This window comes from Podarcis liolepis, assembly GCF_965112155.1.
Source record: "Podarcis liolepis genome assembly, chromosome: 1".
NCBI lineage: Eukaryota > Metazoa > Chordata > Lepidosauria > Squamata > Lacertidae > Podarcis > Podarcis liolepis.
The window spans coordinates 6,450,475-6,478,260 of record NC_139554.1 but is presented as its reverse complement, the minus strand read 5'-3'; the positions used below and the strand labels follow the sequence as shown (position 1 = coordinate 6,478,260).

The 27,786-nt window shown below is 47.2% G+C and overlaps 1 protein-coding gene across 4 annotated transcripts in view; it reads right to left on the bottom strand.

Annotated features, from left to right (window-relative positions):
- Positions 1 to 27,786, bottom strand: part of SLC35F4 (solute carrier family 35 member F4) — a 152,747-nt gene that overhangs the window by 22,343 nt on the left and 102,618 nt on the right. Inside the window, exon 1 of one of the 4 annotated variants that reach the window (XM_083515457.1) lies at positions 22,247 to 22,390. The exons of 2 other annotated variants lie outside the window; for them this stretch is intronic. Coding sequence is in view for 1 of the 2 variants with exons in the window: in XM_083515455.1 (XP_083371581.1) it covers positions 9,543 to 9,618 (76 nt within the window). In the remaining variant the exon portion in view is untranslated. Of the gene's footprint in view, positions 1 to 9,542; positions 9,901 to 22,246; positions 22,391 to 27,786 lie in introns of those variants that run through there. One more of the 4 variants, XM_083515455.1, reaches the window with a different exon arrangement.

Below are 27,786 nucleotides of genomic sequence, written 5' to 3'. Positions count from 1 at the left end.
TTGAGTGATTTCTTGAGTGATATTCTGAGTACCACTTAGGTGGGTCATTAGGTGTGGATTAGTTGCTAAAGCCTTCGTGTCTTGACCTCTTGAATTTGTGAAGAGTTTTTCTGGGAAGATGGCTGTACTGCACTTAGTTGTGCTTTGGCTTGGCTTCGTGTATAGGGGCGAGCTGTGGTTTTGTGCCCTGTGCCAGCCAGATCTGTGTAGGGATTGCAGGGGGGTGCAGCATCCGGAGGTGCCACTATGGTTTGGTTACTGGATGGTGTCTGTAATTTATCTGTGGAGAGGGTCTGGGTTTGGGTCTGGTGTGGTTGATTGGTGGTGGCGTTCTGTGTGCCTCTGGATCTGGTGTCGGTTTTTGTGGGGAGGGCTAATTTCCAGATGTCTGGCAGGCGGGACGTGTCGTCACGCTTGTTCATGTTGTGAGGGTGTTTCTCTATCTCGATGGCTTCCATGAAACACCCTCACAACATGAACAAGCGTGACGACACGTCCCGCCTGCCAGACATCTGGAAATTAGCCCTCCCCACAAAAACCGACACCAGATCCAGAGGCACACAGAACGCCACCACCAATCAACCACACCAGACCCAAACCCAGACCCTCTCCACAGATAAATTACAGACACCATCCAGTAACCAAACCATAGTGGCACCTCCGGATGCTGCACCCCCCTGCAATCCCTACACAGATCTGGCTGGCACAGGGCACAAAACCACAGCTCGCCCCTATACACGAAGCCAAGCCAAAGCACAACTAAGTGCAGTACAGCCATCTTCCCAGAAAAACTCTTCACAAATTCAAGAGGTCAAGACACGAAGGCTTTAGCAACTAATCCACACCTAATGACCCACCTAAGTGGTACTCAGAATATCACTCAAGAAATCACTCAAGATATCCCTCAAGTAATTAAGGAACAAAAGAAGAAAAGAACACTAGCCTGGGAACTTCCCCTCTGCCCAGAACTTTTGAGGCAATACACCACACCCCTCTACAGTATTTATAGGAACTCAAACACTGAGATCCCGCTCTGTTCCAGTAACAAGAAGCCGAAAGCACCAGCCTGAAGATGACGAGTGAGACCTCGTCGAAACGTCGCCTAGACACCCCAACTTTTACACGGGAAGACACCCGAGGACACCAAAACCTGCATTCCTGTACCCGTGAAAATCTACGAAAACATATATATATATATATATATATATATCACATGTGATTTTAACCAATATAAACATACAACAACAAATTCAAAATCCAAATATCGAGATTACTCTGAATCTCCTAACTTCCCCCATCTCTTCCATGGGTCCTAGTGATAATATTTACAACTGCATACCAATACTATCCAAGTTTTATCCTTCAAAATTATCCATAGTAAAGTAAAGGTAAAGGGACCCCTGACCATTAGGTCCAGTAGTGGCCGACTCTGGGGTTGTGGCGCTCATCTCGCTCTATAGGCCGAGGGAGCCGCGTTTGTCCACAGACAGCTTCCAGGTCATGTGGCCAGCATGACTAAGCCACTTCTGGCAAACCAGAGCAGCATACGGAAATGCCGTTTACCTTCCCACTATTTATCTACTTGCACTTTGACGTGCTTTTGAACTGCTAGGTTGGCAGGAGCAGGGATCAAGGAACGGGAACTCACCCTGTCGGGATTCAAACCGCCGACCTTCTGATCAGCAAGTCCTAGGCTCTGTGGTTGACCCCACAGCGCCACCCATGTGGTTAAAATCCTGCTAATATTTTAACCTTCTCAGTAGATTCAGTTCTCAATGACAGATAAACCTAATAATTTGCACATTCCAAAACAGAAAGAGAACTGAAACACGGTCCAACTCAGATTTTCTAGGAAATCTCTACCATTAGAGAAAATGTCCTACTGAACACAGCAGGCCTTACTTCTGTACAAAATATTATTATTGTTATTCTTATTCTTATTGTTAGTATTTGTATACCGCCCTATACCCGTAGATCTCAGGGCGGTTCACAACCTAAAATTACAATACCAAAACCGCAAAATACATAATTAAAAATCAGAACAAAGACAAACCAATAATCTGTTTGCACTCACTGCTCCGTCCACTTTTGCCTCTGGCCCCACCCACTATCTTGTGGCCCCTGAAAGGATATCCAGAACGGAATGTGGCCCCCGAGCGCCAAATGTTTCCCCACCCCTAATCTAAATTATAGCTGGTCCTCATAAATTCGGCACAAGAAAACCACTTCATACAAAAGGTCCGTTAATGCTTTTCTTAACCAGTGAGAAATTTTACTTTCTTGGGCTCCATGATCACTGCAGATGGTGACAGCAGCCATGGAATTAAAAGACGCCTGCTTCTTGGGAGAAAAGCAATGGCAAACCTAGACAGCATCTTAAAAAGCAGAGACATCACCTTGCCAACAAAGGTCCGTCTAGTTAAAGCTATGGTTTTCCCAGTAGTGATGTGTGGAAGTGAGAGCTGGACCATAAAGAAGGCTGATCACCGAAGAATTGATGCCTTTTGAATTATAATGCTGGAGGAGACTCTTGAGAGTCCCATGGACTGCAAGAAGATCCAACCTCTCCATTCTGAAGGAAATCAGCCCTGAGTGCTCACTGGAAGGGCAGATCCTGAAGCTGAGACTCCAAGACTTTGGCCACCTCATGAGAAGAGAAGACTCCCTGGAAAAGACCCTGATGCTGGGAAAGTTGGAGGGCACAAGGAGAAGGGGACGACAGAGGACGAGATGGTGGGACAGTGTTCTCAAAGCTACCAGCATAAGTTTGACCAAAGTGTGGGAGGCAGTGGAAGACAGGAGTGCCTGGCGTGCTCTGGTCCAGGGGGTCACGAAGAGTCGGACACGACTAAACAACAACAACCCTCTCAGTCAATTTTATCACCTCTGCCACTCGATTTACCAACCCTTAAGGATAGAGGTGACACCCTTTTTGTGCCACCAGTTTTTTTCCAGCCATCAACATACAGTGGTACCTCGGGTAACATACGCTTCAGGTTACAGACTCCACTAACCCAAAAATAGTGCTTCAGGTTAAGAACTTTGCTTCAGGGTGAGAACAGAAATCGTGATCCGGCGGCAAGGCAGCAGCAGGAGGCCCCAATTAGCTAAAGTGGTGCTTCTGGTTAAGAACAGTTTCAGGTTAAATACGGGCCTCCGGAACGAATTAAGTACTTAACCCGACGTACCACTGTACTCTGCACATGCTCTCCTGGGAGGGTGAAAGACAGGAACAGGAACAGTTAAGCATACAGGGTACCAACAGGCAGCCACCTCTGTCCAATCCATAAGCTTCTCGTGACTCTGCAGGGAGGTGGCGTTCCAAAGCTTTTCTTACATTATCAGGTATTATTTATCAGCACTATTAATCATCAGCTCTGTTGCCGCCACTCAGCAGTCTCACATCCCTGTAACATCCAGCTACACCCTGATTGGGCAGGAATGCTCCAAATCAAATTGTCAGGGAACTGACATCAGAGACACGGGAGAAGGAGAGGGTCTCTGATTCTGCAGGCGAAGGTCCCAGCACCAGGGGGAGACTCAGCTTGGGAGAAAGGGAAGGAAATAAGTGTAACACCAGGGATCCAGGAGAGCAACGGGACGAGGAGGTGGAGGGGCTCCAGGACTCTTCTTTGGAAGTCAGTGAGGAGAGCCCAGGCACCCCCGCTGCCCACGCCCACCCTGCGCAGGAGACTCCCGCGCAGTGAGAGGCGGAGACGATTGGGCGTCAAACAGCTCTTATGTTGGCAGCGGTTTAAGAAACGCCCACAGACAGATTCTACGAGTGACTGAGGGCAGCCACGCAGAGATGGGCTGTGCAGTCCGGAGGGTTAACCAGGCAACCTAACGCCCAAACGGGGCAGGATTACGCACGAGTAACTCCCAACCACTACACAAATCTTGGCTTTCTTTTCCTCCCTCCCTTCCTAAAGGGCCAAATCTAGACTTGGTCTGCGATGGCTCTTTGCATAATTGAAAGAGACAGCCAGCATTTACCTCGAGAATTGCAGGTGAAACAGGCAGCATCAGAATTCAGCCCACAAAGGACTTGGCAGAAAGGTTAGGCTACCTGGCTGCCCGAGTCGCAGCTGATTTATTTATTTTGCCCCTTTCACGACCAAAGGTGTCTTCAATATTTTTAAAAAATCCAACGTCGAAGTTTTTGCCAACCTGTTTTCTTAATCCCCTGCCCCCCAAAAGAATGGAGAGCTCTGACCAGCTCTTTGTCGTCTTTAATTCGGTGACACTGCTCGATCGGGGAAACTATTCTTCCTGGATGTTTGAGGAGCGACAGCTTATCAATATTTCATCCTACAGCAGCTGCGAAGCTCCGAACTGTCTCCTTTCAGACTGACACAGCTAAGTGTGCTGCAAGGATGTGCTTTGACCCCCAAGGTGAACCAATGCATTCTGGTAAATGTTCCGAGGGCTTCATTTATTTATTTCTCCCCGAACAGAAGTGCAGCCTGGTCCAGAGGTTCCTGAAGTCGCCTGGCAGTTTGTATAGACAAACGAGAAGGCAACCAAGGGAGAGGAGAGTCCGAGATGCGGAAAATGCCTCTGAAACCCAGTTTCTGTGCTTCGCGAAAGCTGTTTTGTCTGCCCACCCCAGTAGTTTCTGCTCTAACAGAGATCTTTCCTTGAAGACTGATGCTGGTTCTGGAGGCGCCACAAATTGGACCTTCTGCAAGCAAAGTGTGTGCTCTCCAACAGAGCGCTGGACCGTCCCCATACAGGCCATTCACCTTACAGGTTTAAATAAAAAAATTCCTTCCAGTAGCACCTTAAAGACCAACTAAGTTAGTTCTTGGTATGAGCTTTCGTGTGCATGCACACGTCTTCAGATACACTGAAACAGAAGTTGCTAGATCCTTCTATATAGTGAGAAGGTGGGGAGGGGTATTACTCAGAAGGGTGGTGGGAATTGGAGATTGGCAGATAGCTGAGATGAGCCTGTTGACGACTCTTAACGACTGTAATAGGTCTTACAGGAAAAGGCAAGGGGTGAGAAGGTGAAAAATGGCTTAGTCATGTATAATGAGATAAGAATCCAATGTCTTTGTTCAAACCAGGTCTCTCCATGGTTTTAAGTTTGGTAATGAGTTGCAATTCAGCAGCTTCTCTTTCCAGTCTATTTCTGAAATTCCTTTGTAGTAAAACAGCTACTTTGAGATCTTGTATAGAATGTCCTGGGAGACTGAAGTGTTCTCCTACTGGTTTCTCTGTTTTGTGATTCTTGATGTCAGATTTATGTCCGTTTATTCTTTGGCGTAAAGTTTGGCCTGTTTGTCCAATATAGAGAGCTGAAGGACACTGTTGGCATTTGATGGCATACACAATGTTAGACGATGAGCAATTAAATAGTCCTGAGATGGTATGTGTGATGTTGTTGGGGCCAGTAATGGTGTTGTCCGGGTGTATGTGGCAGCAAAGTTGGCATCTGGGTTTATTGCAGGCTCTGGTGCCAGTGTCCGTGTTAAGTCTGGTTGTAGTATTATTGTGGGTTAGGAGTTGTTTAAGATTGGGTGGCTGTCTGTAGGCAATGAAAGGTCTTCCTCCCAGAGCTTGAGAAAGAGAACTGTCATTGTCCAGGAGAGGTTGTAGATCTCTGATGATGCGTTGTACTGTTTTAACTTGGGAGCTGTATGTGATGACTAGAGGTGTTCTGTTATTTTCTTTTTTGGGTCTGTCTTGCAGCAAGTTCTCTCTGGGTATCAGTCTGGCTCATACCAAGAACTAACTTAGTTGGTCTTTAAGGTGCTACTGGAAGGATTTTTTTTATTTTGACTATGGCAGACCAACACAACTACCTACCTGTAACCCTTACAGGTTTGCAGAGTTTCGATCAACACTGTGTTGTGAGGTTACAATAAGCAGTGACTAGAGAAGGAATGACCTCTGGGAGGAGCACAGAGAGAAGAAACGCCGTGGTGCATGTGCAGCGGCACAACCGGACACTTTCACCTGCCCCAGCTGCAACAAAACATGTCTCTCCTGTATCAGACTCTACAGCCACAGCAGGCGCTGTAACTCTCCAACAGTTTGCGTTTGACTTCATCCCCAAAGGCACACACCTCCATTGCCAACAACAGAGGATCGCAGAATCGTGTCAAACCCTCAGAAAGTTCCACCAGATGTTTAGTCGGAATTTACTTTCTTTAAACTTGAATCCATTGGTTTGGGTCCTGGTCTCAGGAGCAGGAAGAAAAAAAAACAAGTTTGTTCCATCTTCCATGCGTCAGCCCTTGAGATATTTGAGCAAGCCCAGCTATAAAGTAAGCTGGCTCCTCTTTCTTACCACAACATGGGAAGTAAGTTTAAAATTATAATTTACTCACATTGATTAGCAATGGCAGCAGTAAAAACTATTCAAGTAAAACACTTATATTTACAGTATAACCAGCCTCAGGCATGTGGCTGAAGCTGGGACAAACAGAGGCATGTCTGTATCTAACGCTGGTCAAAGGAAGAGATAGGGAACAGGAAGTACTCTATGCTCCTTCCTCTCCAGGAGAGGAGGGGAAATGACATCACACAGAGCCCTCTCTACCAATTGAACGTCTATGGTCTGAGTATCTGCCTACTAGCAATTCAGCACTATGGTATTAACCCCTTCTCAGGCTATCTAGCAAGAATATGCATGTGTTAGGTTTGGCTGCTAATCTCCCCCAATTTGGGGGCCGTCAGTATTTGATCATTCCTCCCTCCGACATCTTTCTCCCCATGTGGGACGGGGTGAGCTGACGACACACACTTTCTCTCTGCCATGCAAACATGGGTGCATAGGAAGCTGTCTTCTACTGGGCCAGACCCCCAGTCCATCCAACTCAGTATGGCCAACACTGGCCGGCAGCAGCTCTCCGGGATTTCAGCCAGAGAATCTTTTCCCAGTCCTATCTGGATGTTCTGGGAACTGAACTCGGGACCCGTGGCTTAACTTATCCAGCAGGACCTGACGAATTTGTTTCATCCACTTGCCCCATGCAATTTAATACGCTTGCAATCATTACGGTGTTTGCAATCACCAGGGTTATTAACCATCCTAATGATCAGCAGCAGGGATAATTTCCATCAGCCGGAGCTCCTTCTCCCTCTCCTGTGATTCTTCTACGTGTCGGCTTTAAAACAAAAATGCGATGCGTTCTCTTTCTTTACAGCCGTCGCGCACCAGTGAAGCAAACCTGCTTTGTGAATCAACCCAGCACCATATTGTTTTTTAAAAAAAATAAATAAGAAGAAGCTTGGTTTGTAAACCAAGAAGGTGTTGTGCTGGGATTTTGGGCTGCCAGAACATCCTTCAAATATAAAAACGCAGCTTTGGTCTCCTATCCTGTCATCGGCTTAGAGCACCAGATTTTGATTCAATATTTTTTTTAAAGGAGAATTTCTGGTCTTCCACACCAGGAGACAATGCGGATTTACACAGAGAAGGAAAATGAGGGCTTTAATTTACCCAAAGCGTCGGGATCTGTTTGGATGATGGAGGATGTCGTGTGGACAGCGAGGGAAAAATCCACCACACGTAGTTCATGGAAGGCTCTTCAAAACGTTCTGCGTGCTCACCCTTTTCAAAGACCAAACATAGCAGGATATCCCAAACGGTCCCTTTAGCCCATCTGAAAATGACATTTTCTGAGGGGGGTGGGATTTACAATGCATCTGTCGTCAGCACGAGTCATGAATGAATCACCCCTTATAAAGGGTGAGGAGAGAGAGAGAAGCAAAATAAACTAGTTTTCTGTGGTGTAAGAAAGGGGCAATAGTCTGAGATCTTCTTAAGTTAGGTATGAACTGTGTCCCATCAGCAATTGCTCCCTTTGATCAGCTGGAATCTTCCCACTCCACTTCCTGGCATAGCTGTCAACTGTCTCTTATTTGGCGGGAAACTCCCTTATCCCAGCGCCGTTTCCCGCTGCTGTCCCTTATTGATATTGTCCCTTAAATTTCCCGGGTTTTAAAGGAAGCAGCTCCTCCCCCTCCCTCCCTCCCTCCCTGCCGGCCAGGGAGGAGGGAGGCTCCAACTGGGTTGCTTGGCTGTGTTGCTCACCCAATAAGGAGTCTAAGAACGACTGGGGGTGGAGCTTGCATGCCTTGGGCCAATCAAATCGGCTGCGTTGCCTGGGGACTCGCCTTTGCTCAGCGCTTCCCAGCGGAGAGGTGACAGTGGTTTTCCTTGCTGCATCCCCTTTGCCGGGTTGCTGCGCTGTGGGAACCACTGCTTGAGGCTTCGTTTGGCTGCTGGCTGGGCTTTCTGCCTTTGGCTTGAAGGGGCTCGGAAGTTGAACATACCTGTGCTTGGAAAATCCCTTATTTTGGCTGCTGATCCCTTATTTTCGAGGCTACTGGTCCCTTATTTTCAAATCTGTAAGTTGACAGCTATGCTTCCTGGTCCAGGCGAGTTGCAAGTTTCAAGGGATGTAAATACCAAATAAGAAAGACAACTATCAAATGAAACACTATATCAATGCAACAGACATAGCTCTCCACCAGCCCAAATTAAAAACACATATTTATTTATTTTTTAACTGAGAGGCTCTGTCTATATCATGTACGGTATGTGCATATATTATTCAATTGCTCATTTTGGACATAATTCCAAACCAATATATGGAACCGTAAGAACGATCTCAGAAGTGGACTTCCACACTCGCCTCCCCTTGTACAGTCAGAGTGCTCAGTTGCTTCACGGTGTTTTTGCAAACCACTGTTTGTCGTTCCACCTAAACTAGGAAACAACGGTTTGCACTTTAAGCCACCTCCCCTCCCCAAAACGGGACTGCAAACCTGGTTTTTATCCTGGCTTGAAATTAGACTCTCTTGGCCTACCTACAAGATGGCACCTGCACTGGAAAGCCACTCCAGATTATGAATTGATCTTGGCATGGGTTCCCTGACTTGTGTGAATCCACCATGTAGCCGCACACTTGGGACTTCCCAGCAAATTGATCCTGGAACCAGCTGGCCACAGCAGATCCTAAGGATACTACTTGACCCATCCATGGAACCAGATCCACTTTGAACAGCCCACCACTGCTGCCGCCACCTCTCCAATTGGATCCCAGTCAAGTAGTAAGAGTTGGGGTGTCTACTATTTGAAACTCAGCATAAGTAGACGATCTTCACAACCTGCTGCAACATAATAAAATACTCCTAACACACAGAGAGAGAAATGAAAGATTCCCCCACTGAAATAGTATTGGGAGACAGAGGCAATCTGAGAGAGCTGGTTTTTGAGGACTTCACAAACTAAAAATGAAAGATTAACAACTCCCCCCCTTTTTTGCCCTTGTTTGGTCTCCCCCCCTTCTCCTCCCCCCCCCACCCTCATTGCCAGAAATGTATCTCAATACAGTGAAAAAGCTAGACATTATGGGGACCGCATGACCAAAACTAAGAAATAAAAGTATTCCATCAACATTCCAACAAATGGCCTTTCCGTCACACACGCACACACAAAAATCTAAATGAGAAATTACTGGTTTCTTTGGCGGGGGGGGGGGATAGGTTGGAAGGTACGTAGGAGGAAATAAAATGGCATTTACCGTCTGATCTAGCTGAATTTAATGTGGAAATACTGAAGGGCTGCAAAGGTGCCACTCTCGCGGTATGTTTCTTCATTCTGTGGAAATCGCCCTCCACTGAGACGCTATGTCCTCTTCGCCGCCTTTTGCCCGCACATTTTTTGGGGGGAGAGGGCTGCCCCCCTCCCTGCCCTGTGCCACAAGGTACCTCTCTGCCGTGCCTGGAGATGCTGTTCGGAAGACGCTGCCGTCAGATCTGCTGTTTCCCGGAGAAACCATTTGCAACACATTCAGACAAGGCTTGACCTCAGAGCCAGCACTTTGCACAGTTCTTGGGCATGGCCAGAGATCTCAGGATTCAGTACCCCTCTTAATATTTTATCCCTACCCCCCAAAAAAACCCCATTCCACTTCTAAGAGACAGCAAGCCCCTTCTGAATCAAGGCACCCCATTCGCAATGAAACGACCCCCCCCCTGAAAGCCCACAAAGGAGGCATATTATCTTTCGGCAACGGCACAGCGGCACAGCGAAAGGAAAGATGCGGCGAGCCCTTCGTGCCATGAAAATGCATGAGCTTAGGTCGGCGGCATCTCACCAGAATAGAAAGCACTTCTCTGCCGGTGAGGTCTAATATTAGACAGGGGAACCGGGGCTCTCAGCTGCTTAGTTAAATATCACAGAGCGAGGGGGAAGTCCTGGAAATCAACACGGCAGACAAAAGCAGTGTTTTGGGGGAGACGATAGAAAAACACACAGCTGCAGAGCTCATCCTAGAATCACTGGAGCAAATAGCATCTCTAGCAGGAGAAATCAAAATCCAATACAGTGGTACCTCGGGTTACATACGCTTCAGGTTACAGACTCCACTAACCCAGAAATAATACCTCGGGCTAAGAACTTTGCTTCAGGATGGGAACAGAAATCATGCTCTGGTGGCGCAGCAGCAGCAGGAGACCCCATTAGCTAAAGTGGTGCTTCAGGTTAAGGACAGTTTCAGGTTAAGAATGGACCTCCGGAACAAATTAAGTACTTAACCCGAGGTACCACTATACTGGTCTACTACAAGAATTAGCAGCATAGGTTCATTTTTTTCATTACCTGGCATATGGCTGCTGTCTCATGCTGGCAGTGCCTAGGTGCATAAAGGTAAAGGGACCCCTGACCATTAGGTCCAGTCGTGACCAACTCTGGGGTTGCAGCGCTCATCTCGCTTTATTGGCCGAGGGAGCCGGTGTACAGCTTCTGGGTCATGTGGCCAGCATGACTATGCCACTTCTGGCGAACGAGAGCAGCACACGGAAACGCCATTTACCTTCCCGCTGGAGCGGTACCTATTTATCTACTTGCACTTTGACGTGCTTTCGAACTTCTAGGTGGGCAAGAGCAGGGACCGAGCAATGGGAGCTCAGCCCGTCACGGGGATTCAAGCTGCCGACCTTCTGATCGGCAAGTCCTAGGCTCTGTGGTTTAACCCACAGCGCTACCTGCGTCCCTGCCTAGGTGCATAGGAACTACCATTTGCATGGAGAGGAGCAGGCAGAGTGCACAATCCCAAGTGTTCGCTGGATACGATTTGTTTGCTTGCTTGTTGCATTGGTATCCCATCACCCCGTAAGGAGCGTGCATGTTTCTTCCTCTCTTCCTTTGATCTCTTCAACAACCCTGCAAGGTAGGCTAGCCTGAGAGGCAAGGGCAGACTCAAGGTCAACCATTGAGCCTCATGGCCAAGTGGAGATTCGAACTCTGGTCTGTCCCAGGTCCTAATCTGACACGCCAACCAATACACCACTCTCATTCGCAAAACACCAAACCAAGGAACCCGAGCCACTTGCCTCTAGTGTTGGAGATCTGCAGCGATCATGTTGTTGTTGTTTAGTCATTTAGTCGTGTCCGACTCTTCGTGACCCCCTGGACCAGAGCACGCCAGGCACTCCTGTCTTCCACTGCCTCCCACAGTTTGGTCAAACTCATGCTGGTAGCTTCGAAAACACTATCCAACCATCTCGTCCTCTGTCGTCCCCTTCTCCTTCTGCCCTCCATCTTTCCCCACATCAGGGTCTTTTCCAGGGAGTCTTCTCTTCTCCTGAGGTGGCCAAAGTCTTGGAGCCTCAGTTTCATGATCTGCCCTTCCAGTGAGCACTCAGGGCTGATTTCCTTAAGAATGGATAGGTTTGATCTTCTTGCAGTCCATGGGACTCTCCAGAGTCTCCTCCAGGACCATAATTCAAAAGCATCAATTCTCCAGCTATCAGCCTTCTTTATGGTCCAGCTCTCACTTCCATACATCACTACTGGGAAAACCATAGCTTTTACTATACGGACCTTTGTTGGCAAGGTGATGTCTTTACTTTTTAAGATGCTGTCCAGGTTTGCGGCGATCCTAGACCACGGCATCCTTAGCCTTCCAGGTTCAAGTTGGCTTTTCACCAAATAACCTTTGCAAAGGCTCGCAGGGAGGCCAGCCAGCCAGCCAGCAGGATGAGACAATCTCACCATCTGCTGTCATATCTTCCGTGCTTTTAAGACACTAGATGACAAGTGACAGGGCCATTATCAGCTCATTTCACAGGGCTGGAATATTAATGTGATTTATGGAAGCAAACAAGGAAACAATGCAAAGTTGGGCGGGGAAGAGATACGAAGGGAACTTCAGGCTCCGCACTTTAAGTGCCACTCAAGGGGGGAAAGGGCGGTGTGTGATTTTAAATTTCCTTCCCAATCCAGGTAAACACTTTAAGTCAATAACAGCAACAATCTTCGCAAAGCTGAGAGTGTGCCGGTGAGGACTTATCACGCATTAAACTGACAGCACTGTCAGGTTTGATTTGATTTTAAACAGGTTGGTTCATTGGAAGTCATCCTTTTAGAGCAAACATTGCTCTTATACCAGGCATTTGTCTAATTAAACAACTTATGGCCTTTTAAACTGGAGGGGGTATTGTTTGTTACTATGGTATGTATTTTTGTGTTTTTATATTGTAAACCGCACCCTGTGATTCTAAGATGCAGGGCAGTATAGAAATTTAAATAAATAAATGTAATTGTAATTGTGGGACGTGGGTGGCTCTGTGGGTTAAACCACAGAGCCTAGGGCTTGCAGGTCAGAAGGTCGGCGGTTCGAATCCGCGCGATGGGGTGAGCTCCTGTTGCTCGGTCCCTGCTCCTGCCAACCTAGCAGTTTGAAAGCACGTCAAAGTGCAAGTAGATAAAGAGGTACCGCTCCAGCGGAATGGTAAACGGCATTTCTGTGTGCTGCTCTGGTTCGCCAGAAGCGGCTTAGTCATCCTGGCCACATGACCCGGAAGCTGTACGCCAGCTCCCTCGGCCAGTAAAGCGAGATGAGCACTGCAACCCCAGAGTCAGTCACGACTGGACCTAACAGTCAGGGGTCCCTTTACCTTTAATTATAATTGTAAATGTAATACTAATTCCAAACGCCTTAGGGACTCCACTCTGGATTTGTGTAGGGTTAGCTACTCAGGAGAAAAGGCTCAGGAGTAAACCTTAACCAATAAATCTTAAAAAGTCATTTTCTTTGTAAGTATCCCTCCAAGAATGCAAACTTTAAAAATGTGAAAATAACCAAGCTCCAAATGTCAAACTCATATTCTGACCCTTCCCCCCAGATCTGAGAAAAGTTTGATACATTTTCTAGCCCACTATTTTGGAAAAATCTTCTCCACTCTCCTGAAAAAAATCCTGCCGTCATAAACTGTCAACCGATGGGTAAGCCTGCTCCAACTTTACCACTGTTTAAGCAGGGTAATTACCCCGGATGACAACTGCTTAAACGAGGTACCAGCGGAATGACTCCCGCCACCCCCCCCCCCGGACGCACACTCCATTTTTTCTCGAGACAGACTTGGGCCAACCAAAAAATAATGTGGGGGGAAAAGAGGCTCTCACAGTGGGGTGGAGCCACCCCACTAGCTTCTTGGGCTCTGCTGCTTATGGGGAGAGAGGGCAAGGCAGTGGGGAGGTGGCAGCTATGCAAGGGAAGCAGTGGACCCCATCTGGGGATCTATAGCAGGGGTCAGCAAACTTTTTCAGCAGGGGGCCGGTCCACTGTCCCTCAGACCTTGTGGGGGGCTGGACTATATTTTGGAAAAAAAAATGAACAAATTCCTCTGCCCCACAAATAACCCAGAGATGCATTTTAAATAAAAGGACACATTCTACTCATGTAAAAACACGCCAATTCCTGGACTGTCCGTGGGCCAGATTTAGAAGGCGATTGGGCCAGATCCGGCCCCCGGGCCTTAGTTTGCCTACCCATGATCTATAGCTTCCATCATCCCTGGTCACCTAGAAACAAAAAGTCTTCTGGAGAAGCTGTGGGTGGCAGCGTTGAGCTTTGCCCAAATTTCACCTCCCTGTCCCAGAAATCTCCCTGGTTGGAGAATGCCGCCCCCTAACCCCACTTTTGCTCCCCACACATTGCTGAAGAGGCCCAGAATTTGAATGAATTCCTCATCACCACTTGTCAGGGGTGTCGTTACCAACTCCAAACACGGGCTTCCACAACCTGTGGGTACCTGACTTCAAGCTCCACCTTGAAACTTGTGGTCCTCTATTATTTATTTCCTTTGTTTACACACCTCCTGACTGTAAAAAACGCAAGAAAACCTCAAAGCGGTTTGCATAAGGAAAAAGAGTAAAATTGAGGGGGGGGAGGAATCACAGCCCTATTTAAAACTTTAAAATACTGAAACAGATTGACCTCCGCTTTCTAAGCACTCACATAGGCTTTTCCAAACAGAACCGCTTTTAGCAGGCGCCAAAAATAGTACAGCGAAGGAGCCTGCCTGGTGTCAATCGTCAGGGAGTTCCAAAGTGTAACTGCTTCCACACTAAAAGATTGATCTCTTCCGAATGCAGAACGGATATTACGTGACACCTGTAAGAGTGCCAATTCCGCCAATTGGGGGCAAGGCGATCTCATAGGTAAACTGGTCCCAAGTTTGTTTAGGGCTTTATATATTAATATTACCTTGAGCCTTGCCTGCTAGATGTTCTTGGACTACAACTCCCATCAACCCCGCCAAGAGTGGCCAATGATCAGTCAAGCTGAGACTTGTAGTCCAGCAACACCTGGAAACTCACAATCTCCCACCCCTGCCTTACTGCCAGACGAAGACAAATTTATTAGTTTTCTAGTGGTTGACAATCACAAGTAGGGAGAGTTGTTCTTGTGCTCAGTGTCAAGGACTGTGCTGAGGAAGGCTGCACTGAGGAGGAATTGTGGGAGCCACCCCCTCCCCCTGCTTTTGAGTAGGAGGACAGTATAGATTTGGAACAGTGGTTTGCAGAGGGACATAGTTCGGAAGGCAGTAGCTGGGAAATACCGGATGGGGAGCAGTTAGGAGAAGAAACACTGGGAGAGAGAGAGGGTTAACAGATTCACTGTCTCTGGAAAGCATTCTTCCGCTCTCCCCAAGGTCAAGAAGAGCTCAGAAAGTGTCAGAACAGAAAGCACAGAGGGTACAAGCTCAGATTACAGGCGTGATGTAGATTAATAGAGACGTATGGGGGTGGAATCCTTAATTGGGAGCACCGCCATTTCTAGGAGAGGTGTTCTTTGTTCTCTCGCTGTTATTATTAAAGTTTCTAACTGATAAGAAGACTCCTTTTCCTTTGTTCTACTTACCGTATTTTTTGCTCCACAAGACACACTTTTTTCTTCCTAAAAAGTAAGGGGAAATGTCTGTGCGTCTTATGGAGCGAATGCATGGTCCCTGGAGCCAAATTTGCGAATTTTTTTTAAATTTTTTTTTGGAAAGAGGGAAGTGGGTGTTGAAACAAAGTCGCTAATCGGCAAGTGATCGGGGAGGGAGATAAGGGACGCTAGCAATAAAGGAGGCTGCCTGGGAGTGGGGAGGTAAAAACAGTGAACTTGCAAGGAGAGGAGACAGGAAGACTAAGGCAATGAGGAGAGAAATTAGAAGAAAGGGAGGAGCAAAAAACTGCTCCAGCTAAGGAAAAGACACTAAGGCAAACAAGAGGGAAGGGGGTGTTGAAAGGAAGCAGCTGATCGGTAAGTGATCGGGAGAGAGATAAGGGATGCTAGCGATAAAGGAGGCTGCCTGGGAGGGGGGAGGTAAAAGCCCATGGATCCTCAGGATTTTTGCATTGGGTCACCCCAAATTCACCATCAGATCACACAGCATGTCCATAACCACAGCCTGCACCAAAAAAACCCCATGCATCCACTGTTTTGTGGGGCTGCAATGGTGCAAAAACGTGGTTACAAAGCACAGATCCACATGGATTCTCAGGATTTTTGCATGGGGCTACCCCAAACTCTGTCTGTTGCGACAGCATGAACCACAAAAATCATACATCCACTGTTTCGTTCAGAATATTTTTTTCTTGTTTACCTCCTCTAAAAACTAGGTGCGTCTTATGGTCAGGTGCGTCTTATGCAGTGAAAAATATGGTATCTGCTGCCACGGAGGAGGAAGCTGATTCCCTGAAGCCTGACACTCAGGTCCTGTTTGTGGGTTTCCCATTGCGTCATCTGGTTGGCCACTGTGAGAACAGGATGATGGACTGGATGAGACACTGGCCTGGCAGGGTAACGCAGGGTTCTGTCTTGAGCCCGTTGCTGTTCAACGTCTCTATAAACGACTTGGATGAAGGAATCGAGGGGGCGCCCATCCAATTTGCAGGTGACACCAAAATGGGAGGGGTAGCTAATGCCGCAGGAGACTCAGAATTTAATGTGACCTTGACGGATTGTAGAACTGGGTACAAGCTAACAAAATGAGTTTCGATAGGGACAAACGGCAGGCTCTGCACTTAGGCAGGAAGAACCGGATGCACAAATTTAAGACATGGAACACCTGGTTTTACATGTGAAAAGGACGTAGGGATCTTGGTGGACCACAAGCTGAACACGAGTCAACAGGGTGATGCAGCAGCAAAAAAATCAAATGCTATTCTAGGCTGCATCAACAGAAGTCTAGTGTCCAGATCTAGGGAAGCCATGTTGTTGTTGTTGTTTAGTCATTTAGTCTTGTCCGACTCTTCGTGACCCTATGGACCAGAGCACACCAGGCATTCCTGTCTTCCACTGCCTCCCGCAGTTTGGTCAAACTCATGCTGGTAACTTCGAGAACACTGTCCCACCATCTCGTCCTCTGTCGTCCCCTTCTCCTTGTGCCCTTCATCTTTCCCAACATCAGGGTCTTTTCCAGGGAGTCTTCTCTTCTCATGAGGTGGCCAAAGTATTGGCGCCTCAGCTTCAGGATCTGTCCTTCCAGTGAGCACTCAGGGCTTATTTCCCTCAGAATGGATCGGTTTGATCTTCCTGCAGTCCATGGGACCCTCAAGAGTCTCCTCCAGCACCATAATTCAAAAGCATCCATTTTTCGGCGACGAGCCTTCTTTATGGTCCAGCTCTCACTTCCATACATCACTACTGGGAAAACCATAGTACAAGGGAAGCCATAGTACCACTCTATTCTGCCTTGGTCAGACCACACCTGGAATACTGTGTCCAGTTCTGGACACCACAGTTTAAGAAGGATATTGACAAGCAGGAAAGTGTGCAGAGGAGGGAGACCAAGATGATCAAGGGTCTGGAAACCAAGCCTTATGAGGAATGGTTGAAGGAGCTTGGGTATGTTTGGCCTGGTAAAGAGAAGACTGAGATGAGAGATGATAGCAATTTTCAAATATCTCAAGGGCTGTCATACAAAAGAGGGACCAAGCTTGTTTTCTCCTGTTCCTAGCTTCAGGTGTCCCGGTCCGGTTCACAGGCGATCAAAGTCCCGGCTGGGGACGTCAGAGCCAGGAGCAAGATGGTGGGGTGGGAGCAGGAACGGGAGTCCGGAAGCCAGGAGTCAGGAAGCCAAGAGTCCGAGGGTCAGAGAGCTGGGAGTCAAGAAGCCAAGGATCTGAGGGTCAGGAAGCAAGGAGTCACGAAGTCAAGGGTCCAAGGATAAAGAAGCAAGGAGTCACGAAGTCAGGGGTCCGAGGATCAAGAAGCAAGGAGTCACAAAGTCAGGGGTCCGAGGATCAAGAAGCAAGGAGTCACAAAGTCAGGGGTCCGAGGATCAAGAAGCAAGGAGTCACAAAGTCAGGGGTCCGAGGATCAAGAAGCAAGGAGTCACGAAGTCAGGGGTCCGAGGATCAAGAAGCAAGGAGTCACGAAGTCAGGGGTCCGAGGATCAAGAAGCAAGGAGCCAAATGCAGCAAGGCAGGGAACGTGTTGCTGTGGCCAAGAGCCAAAGGGAAATGCTGACCTTATATCCCTTCCCGGCTCTTGCCACCAGGTGCTGTGAGTTACCAATCAGCCTTACCTGTGTGGCCACACCTTGCCTCTTCAGAACAAACTTAGGAAGGCCCCAGTCCTGCAGAATCCTACTGGTCACAGGGCCTGGCTCCTGCACGCACACACCTGACATCAGGTTACATGAAAGGAGTTTCCGACTAAACACCATGAATAACTTTCTGGCAGTAAGAGTCGTTTGACAGTGGAATGGACTCCCTCTGGAGGTTGTGGACTCTCCTTCCTTGGAGTTTTATAAGAGAGGTTGGATGGCCATCTCTCAGGGATGCTTTAGCTGAGATTCCTGCATTGCAGGGGGTTGGACTAGATGACCCTTGGGGTCCTGTCCAATTCCGCGATTCTATGATAAGTATGGAAGTGAGAGCTGGACCATAAAGAAGGCTGATGGCCGAAGAATGGATGCTTTTGAATTATGGTGCTGGAGGAGACTCTGGAGAGTCCCATGGACTGCAAGAAGATCAAACCTCTCCATTCTGAAGGAAATCAGCCCTGAGTGTTCACTGGAAGGACAGATCCTGAAGCTGAGGCTCTAATACTTTGGCCACCTCATGAGAAGAGAAGACTCCCTGGAAAAGACCCTGATGTTGGGAAAGATGGAGGGCACAAGGAGAAGGGGACGACAGAGGACGAGATGGTTGGACAGTGTTCTTGAAGCTACAAACATGAGTTTGACCAAACTGCGGGAGGCAGTGGAAGAGAGGAGTGCCTGGCGTGCTCTGGTCCAGGGGGTCACGAAGAGTCGGACATGGCTAAACGACTAAACCACAACAACAATGATAAGCAAGGCTCTTATGTTCTGAGCCCTCGACGGAGGCCTGTAGTTCAGTGGTAGAGCGTCTGCCTTGCATGCCAAAGGTCCCAGGTTCAACCCCCGACATTGCCATGTAGGGCTGGGAAAGACTCCTGCCTGAAATGCCAGAGAGCTGCTGCCAGTCAGTGTGGGCAGTACTGAGCTAGATGGGCCAATAGGCTGACTCAGTACAGTGGTACCTTGGTTCTCAAACTTAATCCGTTCTGGAAGTCCGTTCCAAAACCAAAGCTGTTCCAAAACCAAGGCGTGCTTTCCCATAGAAAGTAATGCAAAACAGATTAATCCGCTCCAGGCTTTGAAAAACAACACCTAAAACAGCAACTTTGCATGAATTTTACTATCTAACGAGAACGTTGATCCGTAAAATGAAAGCAATAAACCAAGTACTGCAGTCATACAATCAACCAATCAGTAGCTGAACTGGGTTCCACACAGTCAGAAGAAGAAAAAGAGCCGCAAAAAATGCAAAATAAATAGCAAAAACAGACAGACCTCAGCATAACACTCAAAACGGAAGGGTGGCACTCAAATTGGAAGCGCAGCACTCAATTAGGAACACGTTTGGCTTCTGAAAAAAAGTTCACAAACCAGAACACACACTTCCAGGTTTGCAGTGTTTGGGTTCCAAGTTGTTTGAGTACCAAGGCATTTGAGAATCGAGGCACCACTGTATAACGCAACTTCCTGCTATGACTTTGAACATCCCAGGAAGGAGTTAGATGGTTTTAGCCTCCCGAGCAAGCTTTGCTAGGCTAGAACAGCCCCCAAGGATGCAAAATCAGACATCAGAGCACCCAATGTATCTGAGACACAGTTTCACGAAGCAGGCATCTTGCAAGTCTTTCGTTCTCAGCAGAGGGCTGTGTCAAAGGATTCTCCTGCCTAAAGAGAGATGATGGGCTCCTTAATCTTTCAACATAGTAATTTAGCTGTTCACTGACAGCGGAACATGGTGAGAATAAACTATCATTGGGGGCGGGCGGGTGGGCAGAGACTGTCTGCAGCAGCAATAGAGAAATAAATGTGTATTATTAATTTGAAGCGTGCTGCACGACATTGTCGGGCGCAGTAATAGATTTCTATTTATTTTATGAGTTGGAGCAAGAATAATTTCGTTGTAATTGGATGTCAAATAATTATATACGAACAAATCTGGGGCGAAGGGGGGGAAAGCTGCTTACGTCTTCTAATTCTGGACTTTGTCTTTATCGCAGGGCATCTGAGAAGAAGCCACTAATCAGAGTGTCGGCGTGGTGAGCATCCCGGCCTTATATCTCCTTTTACGTTTTAGACACTCCACACTTAATTAGACAAATATGTGCTTTCCCTTTTGTGCCCGACAAAAAGCTGAGAAAGCAAAAGAGAGGGGGAGAAAAGGGGAAGTATTACGCCTTGCCTACAAGCATTTCAGTGAGCAAGCTTTTGAGTTGCACTGCATTCTTCATCAAACTCTCCAGAAGATCACGTGACCCGTGGACAAGGATGATGGAAGTTTTCGTTCAAACCATTTGGAGGGCACCAGATTGGGGAAAGCTTGTTTAGACCATGCCCCAGGATCCTGATGGAGTCACAAGATCTGGTGCAGAAGGCTCAGCTATAGAAACTACAGAAGGCTGCTTTGCATATAACATTTGGATGGGGTCTTTTTTTACTGTAGTAATGTACTGTTGTAAAATGCAAATGCAACAGGTACTTGTTGGCAAGCATGTGTCAAACAGGTGACACTTAGAATTAGAATTCAGAATCACAGTATTTTTTTAGAGTTGGAAGGGACCCCCGGCGATCATCTAGTCCAACCCCCTGCAATGCAGGAATTTGAAGGTGTCCCATAAGGGGAATCAAACCTGCAAACTTGGTGTTATCAGCACCCCGCTCTCAATGTTAGCATATTGACATTCCGTTCCACCTAAACAGATGTGTGGAGCTGTTGTATGTCACATGTCTGTTTACATTCCAGCACAGCTTGCTGGGAACTTCCGTTTGTGTATAGCTTTTGCCTTATGCTTCTTGCTTGGACACGAAGGGGAGAAGACATGTTTTTCCTTTGTCCTGATCTATACTAAATAAACTGCTTGTAAATATGCTTTACATATACCTCTGTCTGCCCTTCCGTCGCGAAGCGTCTGTTATCTCTGCTGGTTTGCATGTTCAGCTTCTGAAAAGCTTCTGAAGCTCTGAGTCGCAGTTTTGATGCAGAACTGAGGACTGGAGTTCGACTGGCTGCTGGCCGGTGGGCTGGAGCCAGCTGGGGGCCTGCCAATTGCCCCTGTTCTCTTGGACGCATGGCAACAATCAGCACCCCGCTCTCACCAACTGAGTTGTCCACCTTGAGAGGGAGAGCTGAGTTTGTGCCTCCGTAATATGTGACTCGCTGTGGGTTAAACCACAGAGCCTAGGACTTGCTGATCAGAAGGCCGGCGGTTCGAATCCCCGTGACGGGGTGAGCTCCCGATGCTCGGTCCCTGCTCCTGCCAACCTAGCAGTTTGAAAGCACGTCAAAGTGCAAGTAGATGAATAGGTACCGCTCTGGCGGGAAGGTAAACGGCATTTCTGTGCGCTGCTCTGGTTCGCCAGAAGCGGCTTAGTCATGCTGGCCACATGACCCGGAAGCTGTACGCCAGCTCCCTTGGCCAATAAAGCGAGATGAGCGCCGCAACCCCAGAGTCGGCCACGACTGGACCTAATGGACAGGGGTCCCTTTACCTTTATGTGACTTTGCCCCTGCCCTGAACTTCAGACCTCTTGATACACACTCACTTCAAAAGCCAAGAAGCTCGCACGGAAACCTTGCAAGGATGCCAGCAGCCCCAGAAACACCCTTTGAGGAAGGTAAGCTTGAAACCGATACAGGATGCCCTGTGAATTTTAATCGGGTGGCACAGGGGCGATCCGTTTGAGAAATGAAATTCTATGTTTGGTGTTGTATTGTTAAAAACCTTTAATAATTTATTTTTTTTAAAGAGAAATGAGACACACAAACATAAATAGCTAATACGTCTTGGATTCGGGATCTGCCTGATCTCCAGAATTTTGAGAAGCGTGGGATGAACGGAAGGTTAATTGGGAAGACATGCAAACACGCCGCAAGCAAATCAGGCTGAATGCTCATTGCCAGATAAGCGCCTCGCAAACAAATCAGAAGGAGACCAAGGAAGCTTTTGCAAGCAAATCAGGATGCAGATTTAATAAATGGTCCGTCTGGAGGAGCCCAAAGATGTCAGGGCGGGCGGAAGATATTGTTGTCCACCCAGCCCTCTCCATTCCAAGTGAACAGAAGGAGTCTCAAATGCCCCTCCATCGCAAAAAATGCATTCCAAAAGCTGAAATTTTAAAATTCCTTTTGCAAATGACTTGCAGCAGTGTGAGGGTATTTTCCCCCTGTCTGTCTGTCTGTCTCTCATTCTAATTCTGGTCTAATCTCCATATAATCCTCCTTAATACTTTCCCCTGGAAATCTTGCTTTCTCTCACCATATTGTAGCGGAGCAGATAACATAGCAAAGCCTGCAGGACTGAAGGAGGATTAGGTGCTAACTACGATATAAAATCAGAAAGAAAGAGAGGAAAGGGAAGTCACTGTAATCAGTCTGGGCGGCAGGAGTTGGATTAGCCGTACTTACAATGAATTAGCACTCAACTCTCTGAGGGGCACCCCCAGGGATCAAAGAAGTGCTAGGTCTGGGTCTTGTGTTGTTGAAGAGAGAAAGAAGAGTCTTCAAGTGAATTTGAAGTCTTCCGGGTGAGGGCTTGGCTTTCAACCAAGGAAGGAAATAATAAATAATAAATGTTTAGCCTGGAGAAAAGGAGGTTAAGGGGTGATATGATAGCCATGTTCAAATATATAAAAGGATGTCACATAGAGGAGGGAGAAAGGTTGTTTTCTGCTGCTCCAGAGAAGCGGACACGGAGCAATGGATCCAAACTACAAGAAAGAAGATTCCACCTAAACATTAGGAAGAACTTCCTGACAGTAAGAGCTGTTTGACAGTGGAATTTGCTGCCAAGGAGTGTGGTGGAGTCTCCTGCTTTGGAGGTCTTTAAGCAGAGGCTTGACAACCATATGTCAGGAGTGCTCTGATGGTGTTTCCTGCTTGGCAGGGGGTTGGACTCGATGGCCCTTGTGGTCTCTTCCAACTCTATGATTCTATGATTCTATGAAATACATTTGCAAATCAGGCTGTTGCTGTTTAAGGAAGGTGAGGTTTTAGGGAAAGTTTGCAAATGTGACATGGAGGCTGGCAGTGACTAGAGGAGGAACGACTGCTGGGAGGAGAGCAGAGACAGAAAAACGCTGTGGTGCGTCTGCAACAGCACAACTGGACACCTCCATCTGCCTCAGCTGCAACAAAACATGTCTCTCCTTTATCCTGTACTGCTGTAACCTCTCGACAGTTTTGACTTCACCCCCAAAGGCACACTCCTCCTCCATTGTCTCCCGAGATAATAATAATAATGATGATGATGATTTTTATTTATAACTCGCCCTCCCCAGCCAAGGCCGGGCTCAGGGCGGCTAACAAGCAATAATAAAACAAGTTGAATGAATACAACTTAAAAACAAGATTAAAATACAACATTAAAATATTGAAACAGTAAAATGTTAAAATGCAGCCAACAAACAGATGCCAACATAACCTTATGCATCATGTCCCGCTAAATGATAAGAAACCCCAGGGTGATTTACAAAGTAATAAAATCACATAAACATTGGGGAGACATTTGACGCTCCAAAAATGTATCGTTGGTGCTGCCCAAAACAAGAACATATTTGCCTTGTGCTGAAACAGTGACAAGGTTGGCACCAGGAAGGTTGCCTTGGGGAAAGCATTGCAGGAACTGGGGCTACTACAGAGAAGACCCCGTCTCTTGTCGCCACCGTCCAGATCTACCTTGGACTAGGGAACATAAAGAGAAGAGCCTGAGGTGATTGTCTCAGGGTCTGGGCAGGAGATATGGACTTTACCTGAAGAACTGCCTTTTTTGCCTGCTCAAACCCTGGAGTCATCCAGAGGAGTGCTGTTAGTTGTTACAGAGACCTGGCTGGCCTCACCAAGGAGTTGGGTGCCACAGAGCGAGCCGGCCTGTGAATCACACAGCTCAAAGTTGGATCTCCACAGACTTTGCTGAGTGTGAGGCCAGATGAGCACAGCGGCTCATCTCCTGTAGGTCTTACTCTGTGAAATCAGTTGCCAAGACTAAAGGTCCCCACTTTCCCACAGCCGTCTGTGCCTCCTCCTCTCCCAAGCAATTGGAGGCTGCTTTTGTTCATCCCCAAACTCCCCTCTGCCCTTCTGGGTCTAAGATACAAGGGGGGAGCAGAGCAGGGGGGAGAGACACCAGTGACTGGCCACCAGCTGGGATAATAATAATAATAATAATAATAATAATAATAATAATAATAATATATTATTTATACCCCGCCCATCTGGCTGGGCTTCTCCAGCCACTCTGGGCGGCTTCCAAAAAAATATTAAAATACTGCAATACATAAACACTTAAAGCTTCCCTAAACAGGGCTGCCTTCAGATGTTTTCTAAAAGTCTGGTAGTTGTTTTTCTCTTTGACATCTGGTGGGAGGGTGTTCCACAGGGCGGGGGCCACTACCGAGAAGGCCCTCTGCCTGGTTCCCTGTAACCTCCCTTCTCGCAGGGAGGGAACCGCCAGAAGGCCCTCGGAGCTGGACCTCAGTGTCCGGGCAGAACGATGGGGGTGGAGACGCTCCTTCAGGTATACTGGACCTTTGAGGCCATTTAGGGCTTTAAAGGTCAGCACCAACACTTTGAATTGTGCTTGGAAACGTACTGGGAGCCAAACCATGAATTTTGGGTGCAACTCTGGATTCACTCCCACCCTTTTCTTTCTTTCTTTCTTTCTTTCTTTCTTTCTTTCTTTCTTTCTTTCTTTCTTTTGCAATTTAACTTTTTTTTAGTATATCCCAGGTTGAGCCTACAGAGGAAGATCTTTCACACTGCTGGCTTCCAGCTGGACCTCATTTGGCCCACAAGCTGAAGGCATCTTGCCCTCTCAATTGTTGTTGTTTTTTAGTTGTGTTCGACTCTTCGTGACCCCATGGACCAGAGCACGCCAGGCACTCCTGTCTTCCGCTGCCTCCCGCAGTTTGGTCAAACTCATGCTGGTAGCTTCGACAACACTGTCCAACCATCTCGTCCTTTGTCGTCCCCTTCTCCTTGTGCCCTCAGTCTTTCCCAACATCAGGGTCTTTTCCAGGGAGTCTTCTCTACTCATGAGGTGGCCAAAGCCTCAGCTTCACGATCTGTCCTTCCAGTGAGCACTCAGGGCTGATTTCCTGAAGAATGGAGAGGTTGGATCTTCTTGCAGTCCATGGGGCTCTCAAGAGTCTCCTCCAGCACCAGAATTCAAAAGCATCAGTTCTTCGGCGATCAGCCTTCTTTATGGTCCAGCTCTCACTTCCATACATCACTACTGCCCCTCTCAATTATCATATGCAAATGTTATGCAAACCAGTGTCCTTTCGTGTGTGTGATGAATTTCCTCGTGGGGGGGGGGGGTTGAAATGAAAATTGCCACACACATATTTTCACCACACCTGGTCTCTGCACCCCATCATCAGTGCTGCTCCTCCATCTCCCTCCCCATTTCCGAAAAGTTCAGAGAGAGTTGATGAGGCATCTTCTGTATTCATTGAAAGATGAGCCTTTCACCTTGAGGACATGGTGGTCAGTTCTCAAATGAGGATCATTTTCTCGGACAGGGCACAATATTGATCAGATGGCACTGGAGCTTGGCAGCTACAAATCAGAGGTGTTCAGTCGCAGGGATTTATTCAATTAAATCAGAGAAGCCCATCTCGTTAAGGGACAGCCTGTATTAACAGCCCTGTGTCCCAGAGAAATGAATTTTCCTGTCTGAACATTCTGGGTCCAACCTCCTCCAAGTGATTAACACTTTGCAGAGTAATATTTCCTCTTCCAAAGAACATGAGCGAACCTATTTCGGTCCTTTTTATGGTGGTGGAAAGAACAGTGTGTTCACCAGCTTCTTCCGCCGGGTCCTAAAGCCCTGCTAAGCTAGCCCAAAACTTCAGCCAAGATGCGGCTGAAGTTGTGCATCGTTACTCCACACAGAACAATCATTTGCCCCAAGTTATTTCAGTAAGTAACTTAAAAACAAATGAAAGAAAAGGAAATAGAATATCCAAACATTTCAATTTACATGTACAGACTATAGCAGTTTTGGAGAAATCGCACAAAAATAAGATTAAAGTGAAAAATAAATTATGAGATTAAAAGAGGCATTTTAATTGTGATGTGACCATTTCTGTTTGAGGAATGGAAATGTTGAGTAAGCAAATTGCTGAGATTTTTTTTGTTGTTGTTTTTAAAAAATCAGGTGTGTTTTTTTTAAAATCAGTTTTTAAAAACTGATGTCAGTTGGCAATGGCAGTGATCCAGAACAGAGAATGTAATACTGTAAATTTTCCTGAGAATGTCGCTGAATGCAGAATTGCAGGGACATTGGAAGATGCCTTATCCCAAGTCAGAGCAGTGGTCCATCTATCTGAAGATTTGTCTACACAGACAGGTAGCAAAACTCACAGCCCTACCTGGAGATGGGGACACCTGATGTAGGACATGTGAAAAGGATCTAGGGGTCTTGGTGCACCACTAGCTGAACATGAGTCCACCGTGTGATGCAGCAGCAAAAACGGCTAACACTATTCTAGGCTGCATCAAAAGAAGTACAGTCTTCTTCTTCTTCTTTGGCGATCCCTTGCAGCCAAGTAAGATTGTCATCCATAGACACAGTTTTAACAATGAGTCCATAAGTGACTGTGGAGGCCAGTTCTGGACCCACACGTCCTTCCACAGTGGGGACATTGGTTTCCAGGCAGGAGTTGATCACGGTGTGGATTTGCCAAGCGTGTCTTCCTCTTAGCACGTTTCTCCCTTGCGTCCTGCGTTCAAGTGTCTTCAAAGCCCATTGGTCAAGGCTAGTCTCCAACTGGAGCGCTCACAGGCCAGTGTTTCCCAGTGGTTGGTTTTTATACTACATTTTTTAAGATTTGCCTTGAGAAAGTCTTTAAACCTCTTTTGTTGATCACCAGCATTACACTTTCATATAGAATCATAGAATCATAGAATCATAGAATCATAGAATCATAGAGTTGGAAGAGACCACAAGGGCCATCGAGTCCAACCCCCTGCCAAGCAGGAAACACCATCAGAGCACTCCTGACATATGGTTGTCAAGCCTCTGCTTAAAGACCTCCAAAGTAGGAGACTCCACCACACTCCTGGGCAGCAAATTCCACTGTCGAACAGCTCTTACTGTCAGGAAGTTCTTCCTAATCTTTAGGTGGAATCTTCTTTCTTGTAGTTTGGATCCATTGCTCTGTGTCCGCTTCTCTGGAGCAGCAGAAAACAACCTTTCTCCCTCCTCTATGTGACATCCTTTTATATATTTGAACATGGCTATCATATCACCCCTTAACCTCCTCTTCTCCAGGCTAAACATGCCCAGCTCCCTTAGCCGTTCTTCATAAGGCATCGTTTCCAGGCCTTTGACCATTTTGGTTGCCCTCCTCTGGACACGTTCCAGTTTGTCAGTGTCCTTCTTGAATTGTGGTGCCCAGAACTGGACACAGTACTCCAGGTGAGGTCTGACCAGAGCAGAATACAGTGGCACTATTACTTCCCTTGATCTAGATGCTATGCTCCTATTGATGCAGCCCAGAATTGCATTGGCTTTTTTAGCTGCCGCGTCATACTGTTGGCTCATGTCAAGTTTGTGGTCAACCAAGACTCCTAGATCCTTTTCACATGTACTGCTCTCAAGCCAGGTGTCACCCATCTTGTATTTGTGCCTCTCATTTTTTTTGCCCAAGTGCAATACTTTACATTTCTCCCTGTTAAAGTTCATCTTGTTTGCTTTTGCCCAGTTCTCTAATCTGTCAAGGTCGTTTTGAAGTGTGATCCTGTCCTCTGGGGTGTTAGCCACCCCTCCCAGTTTGGTGTCATCTGCAAATTTGATCAGGATGCCCTTGAGTCCATCATCCAAGTCGTTGATAAAGATGTTGAATAAGACCGGGCCCAAGACAGAACCCTGTGGCACCCCACTAGTCACTCTTCTCCAGGATGAAGAGGAACCATTGATGAGCACCCTTTGGGTTCGGACAGTA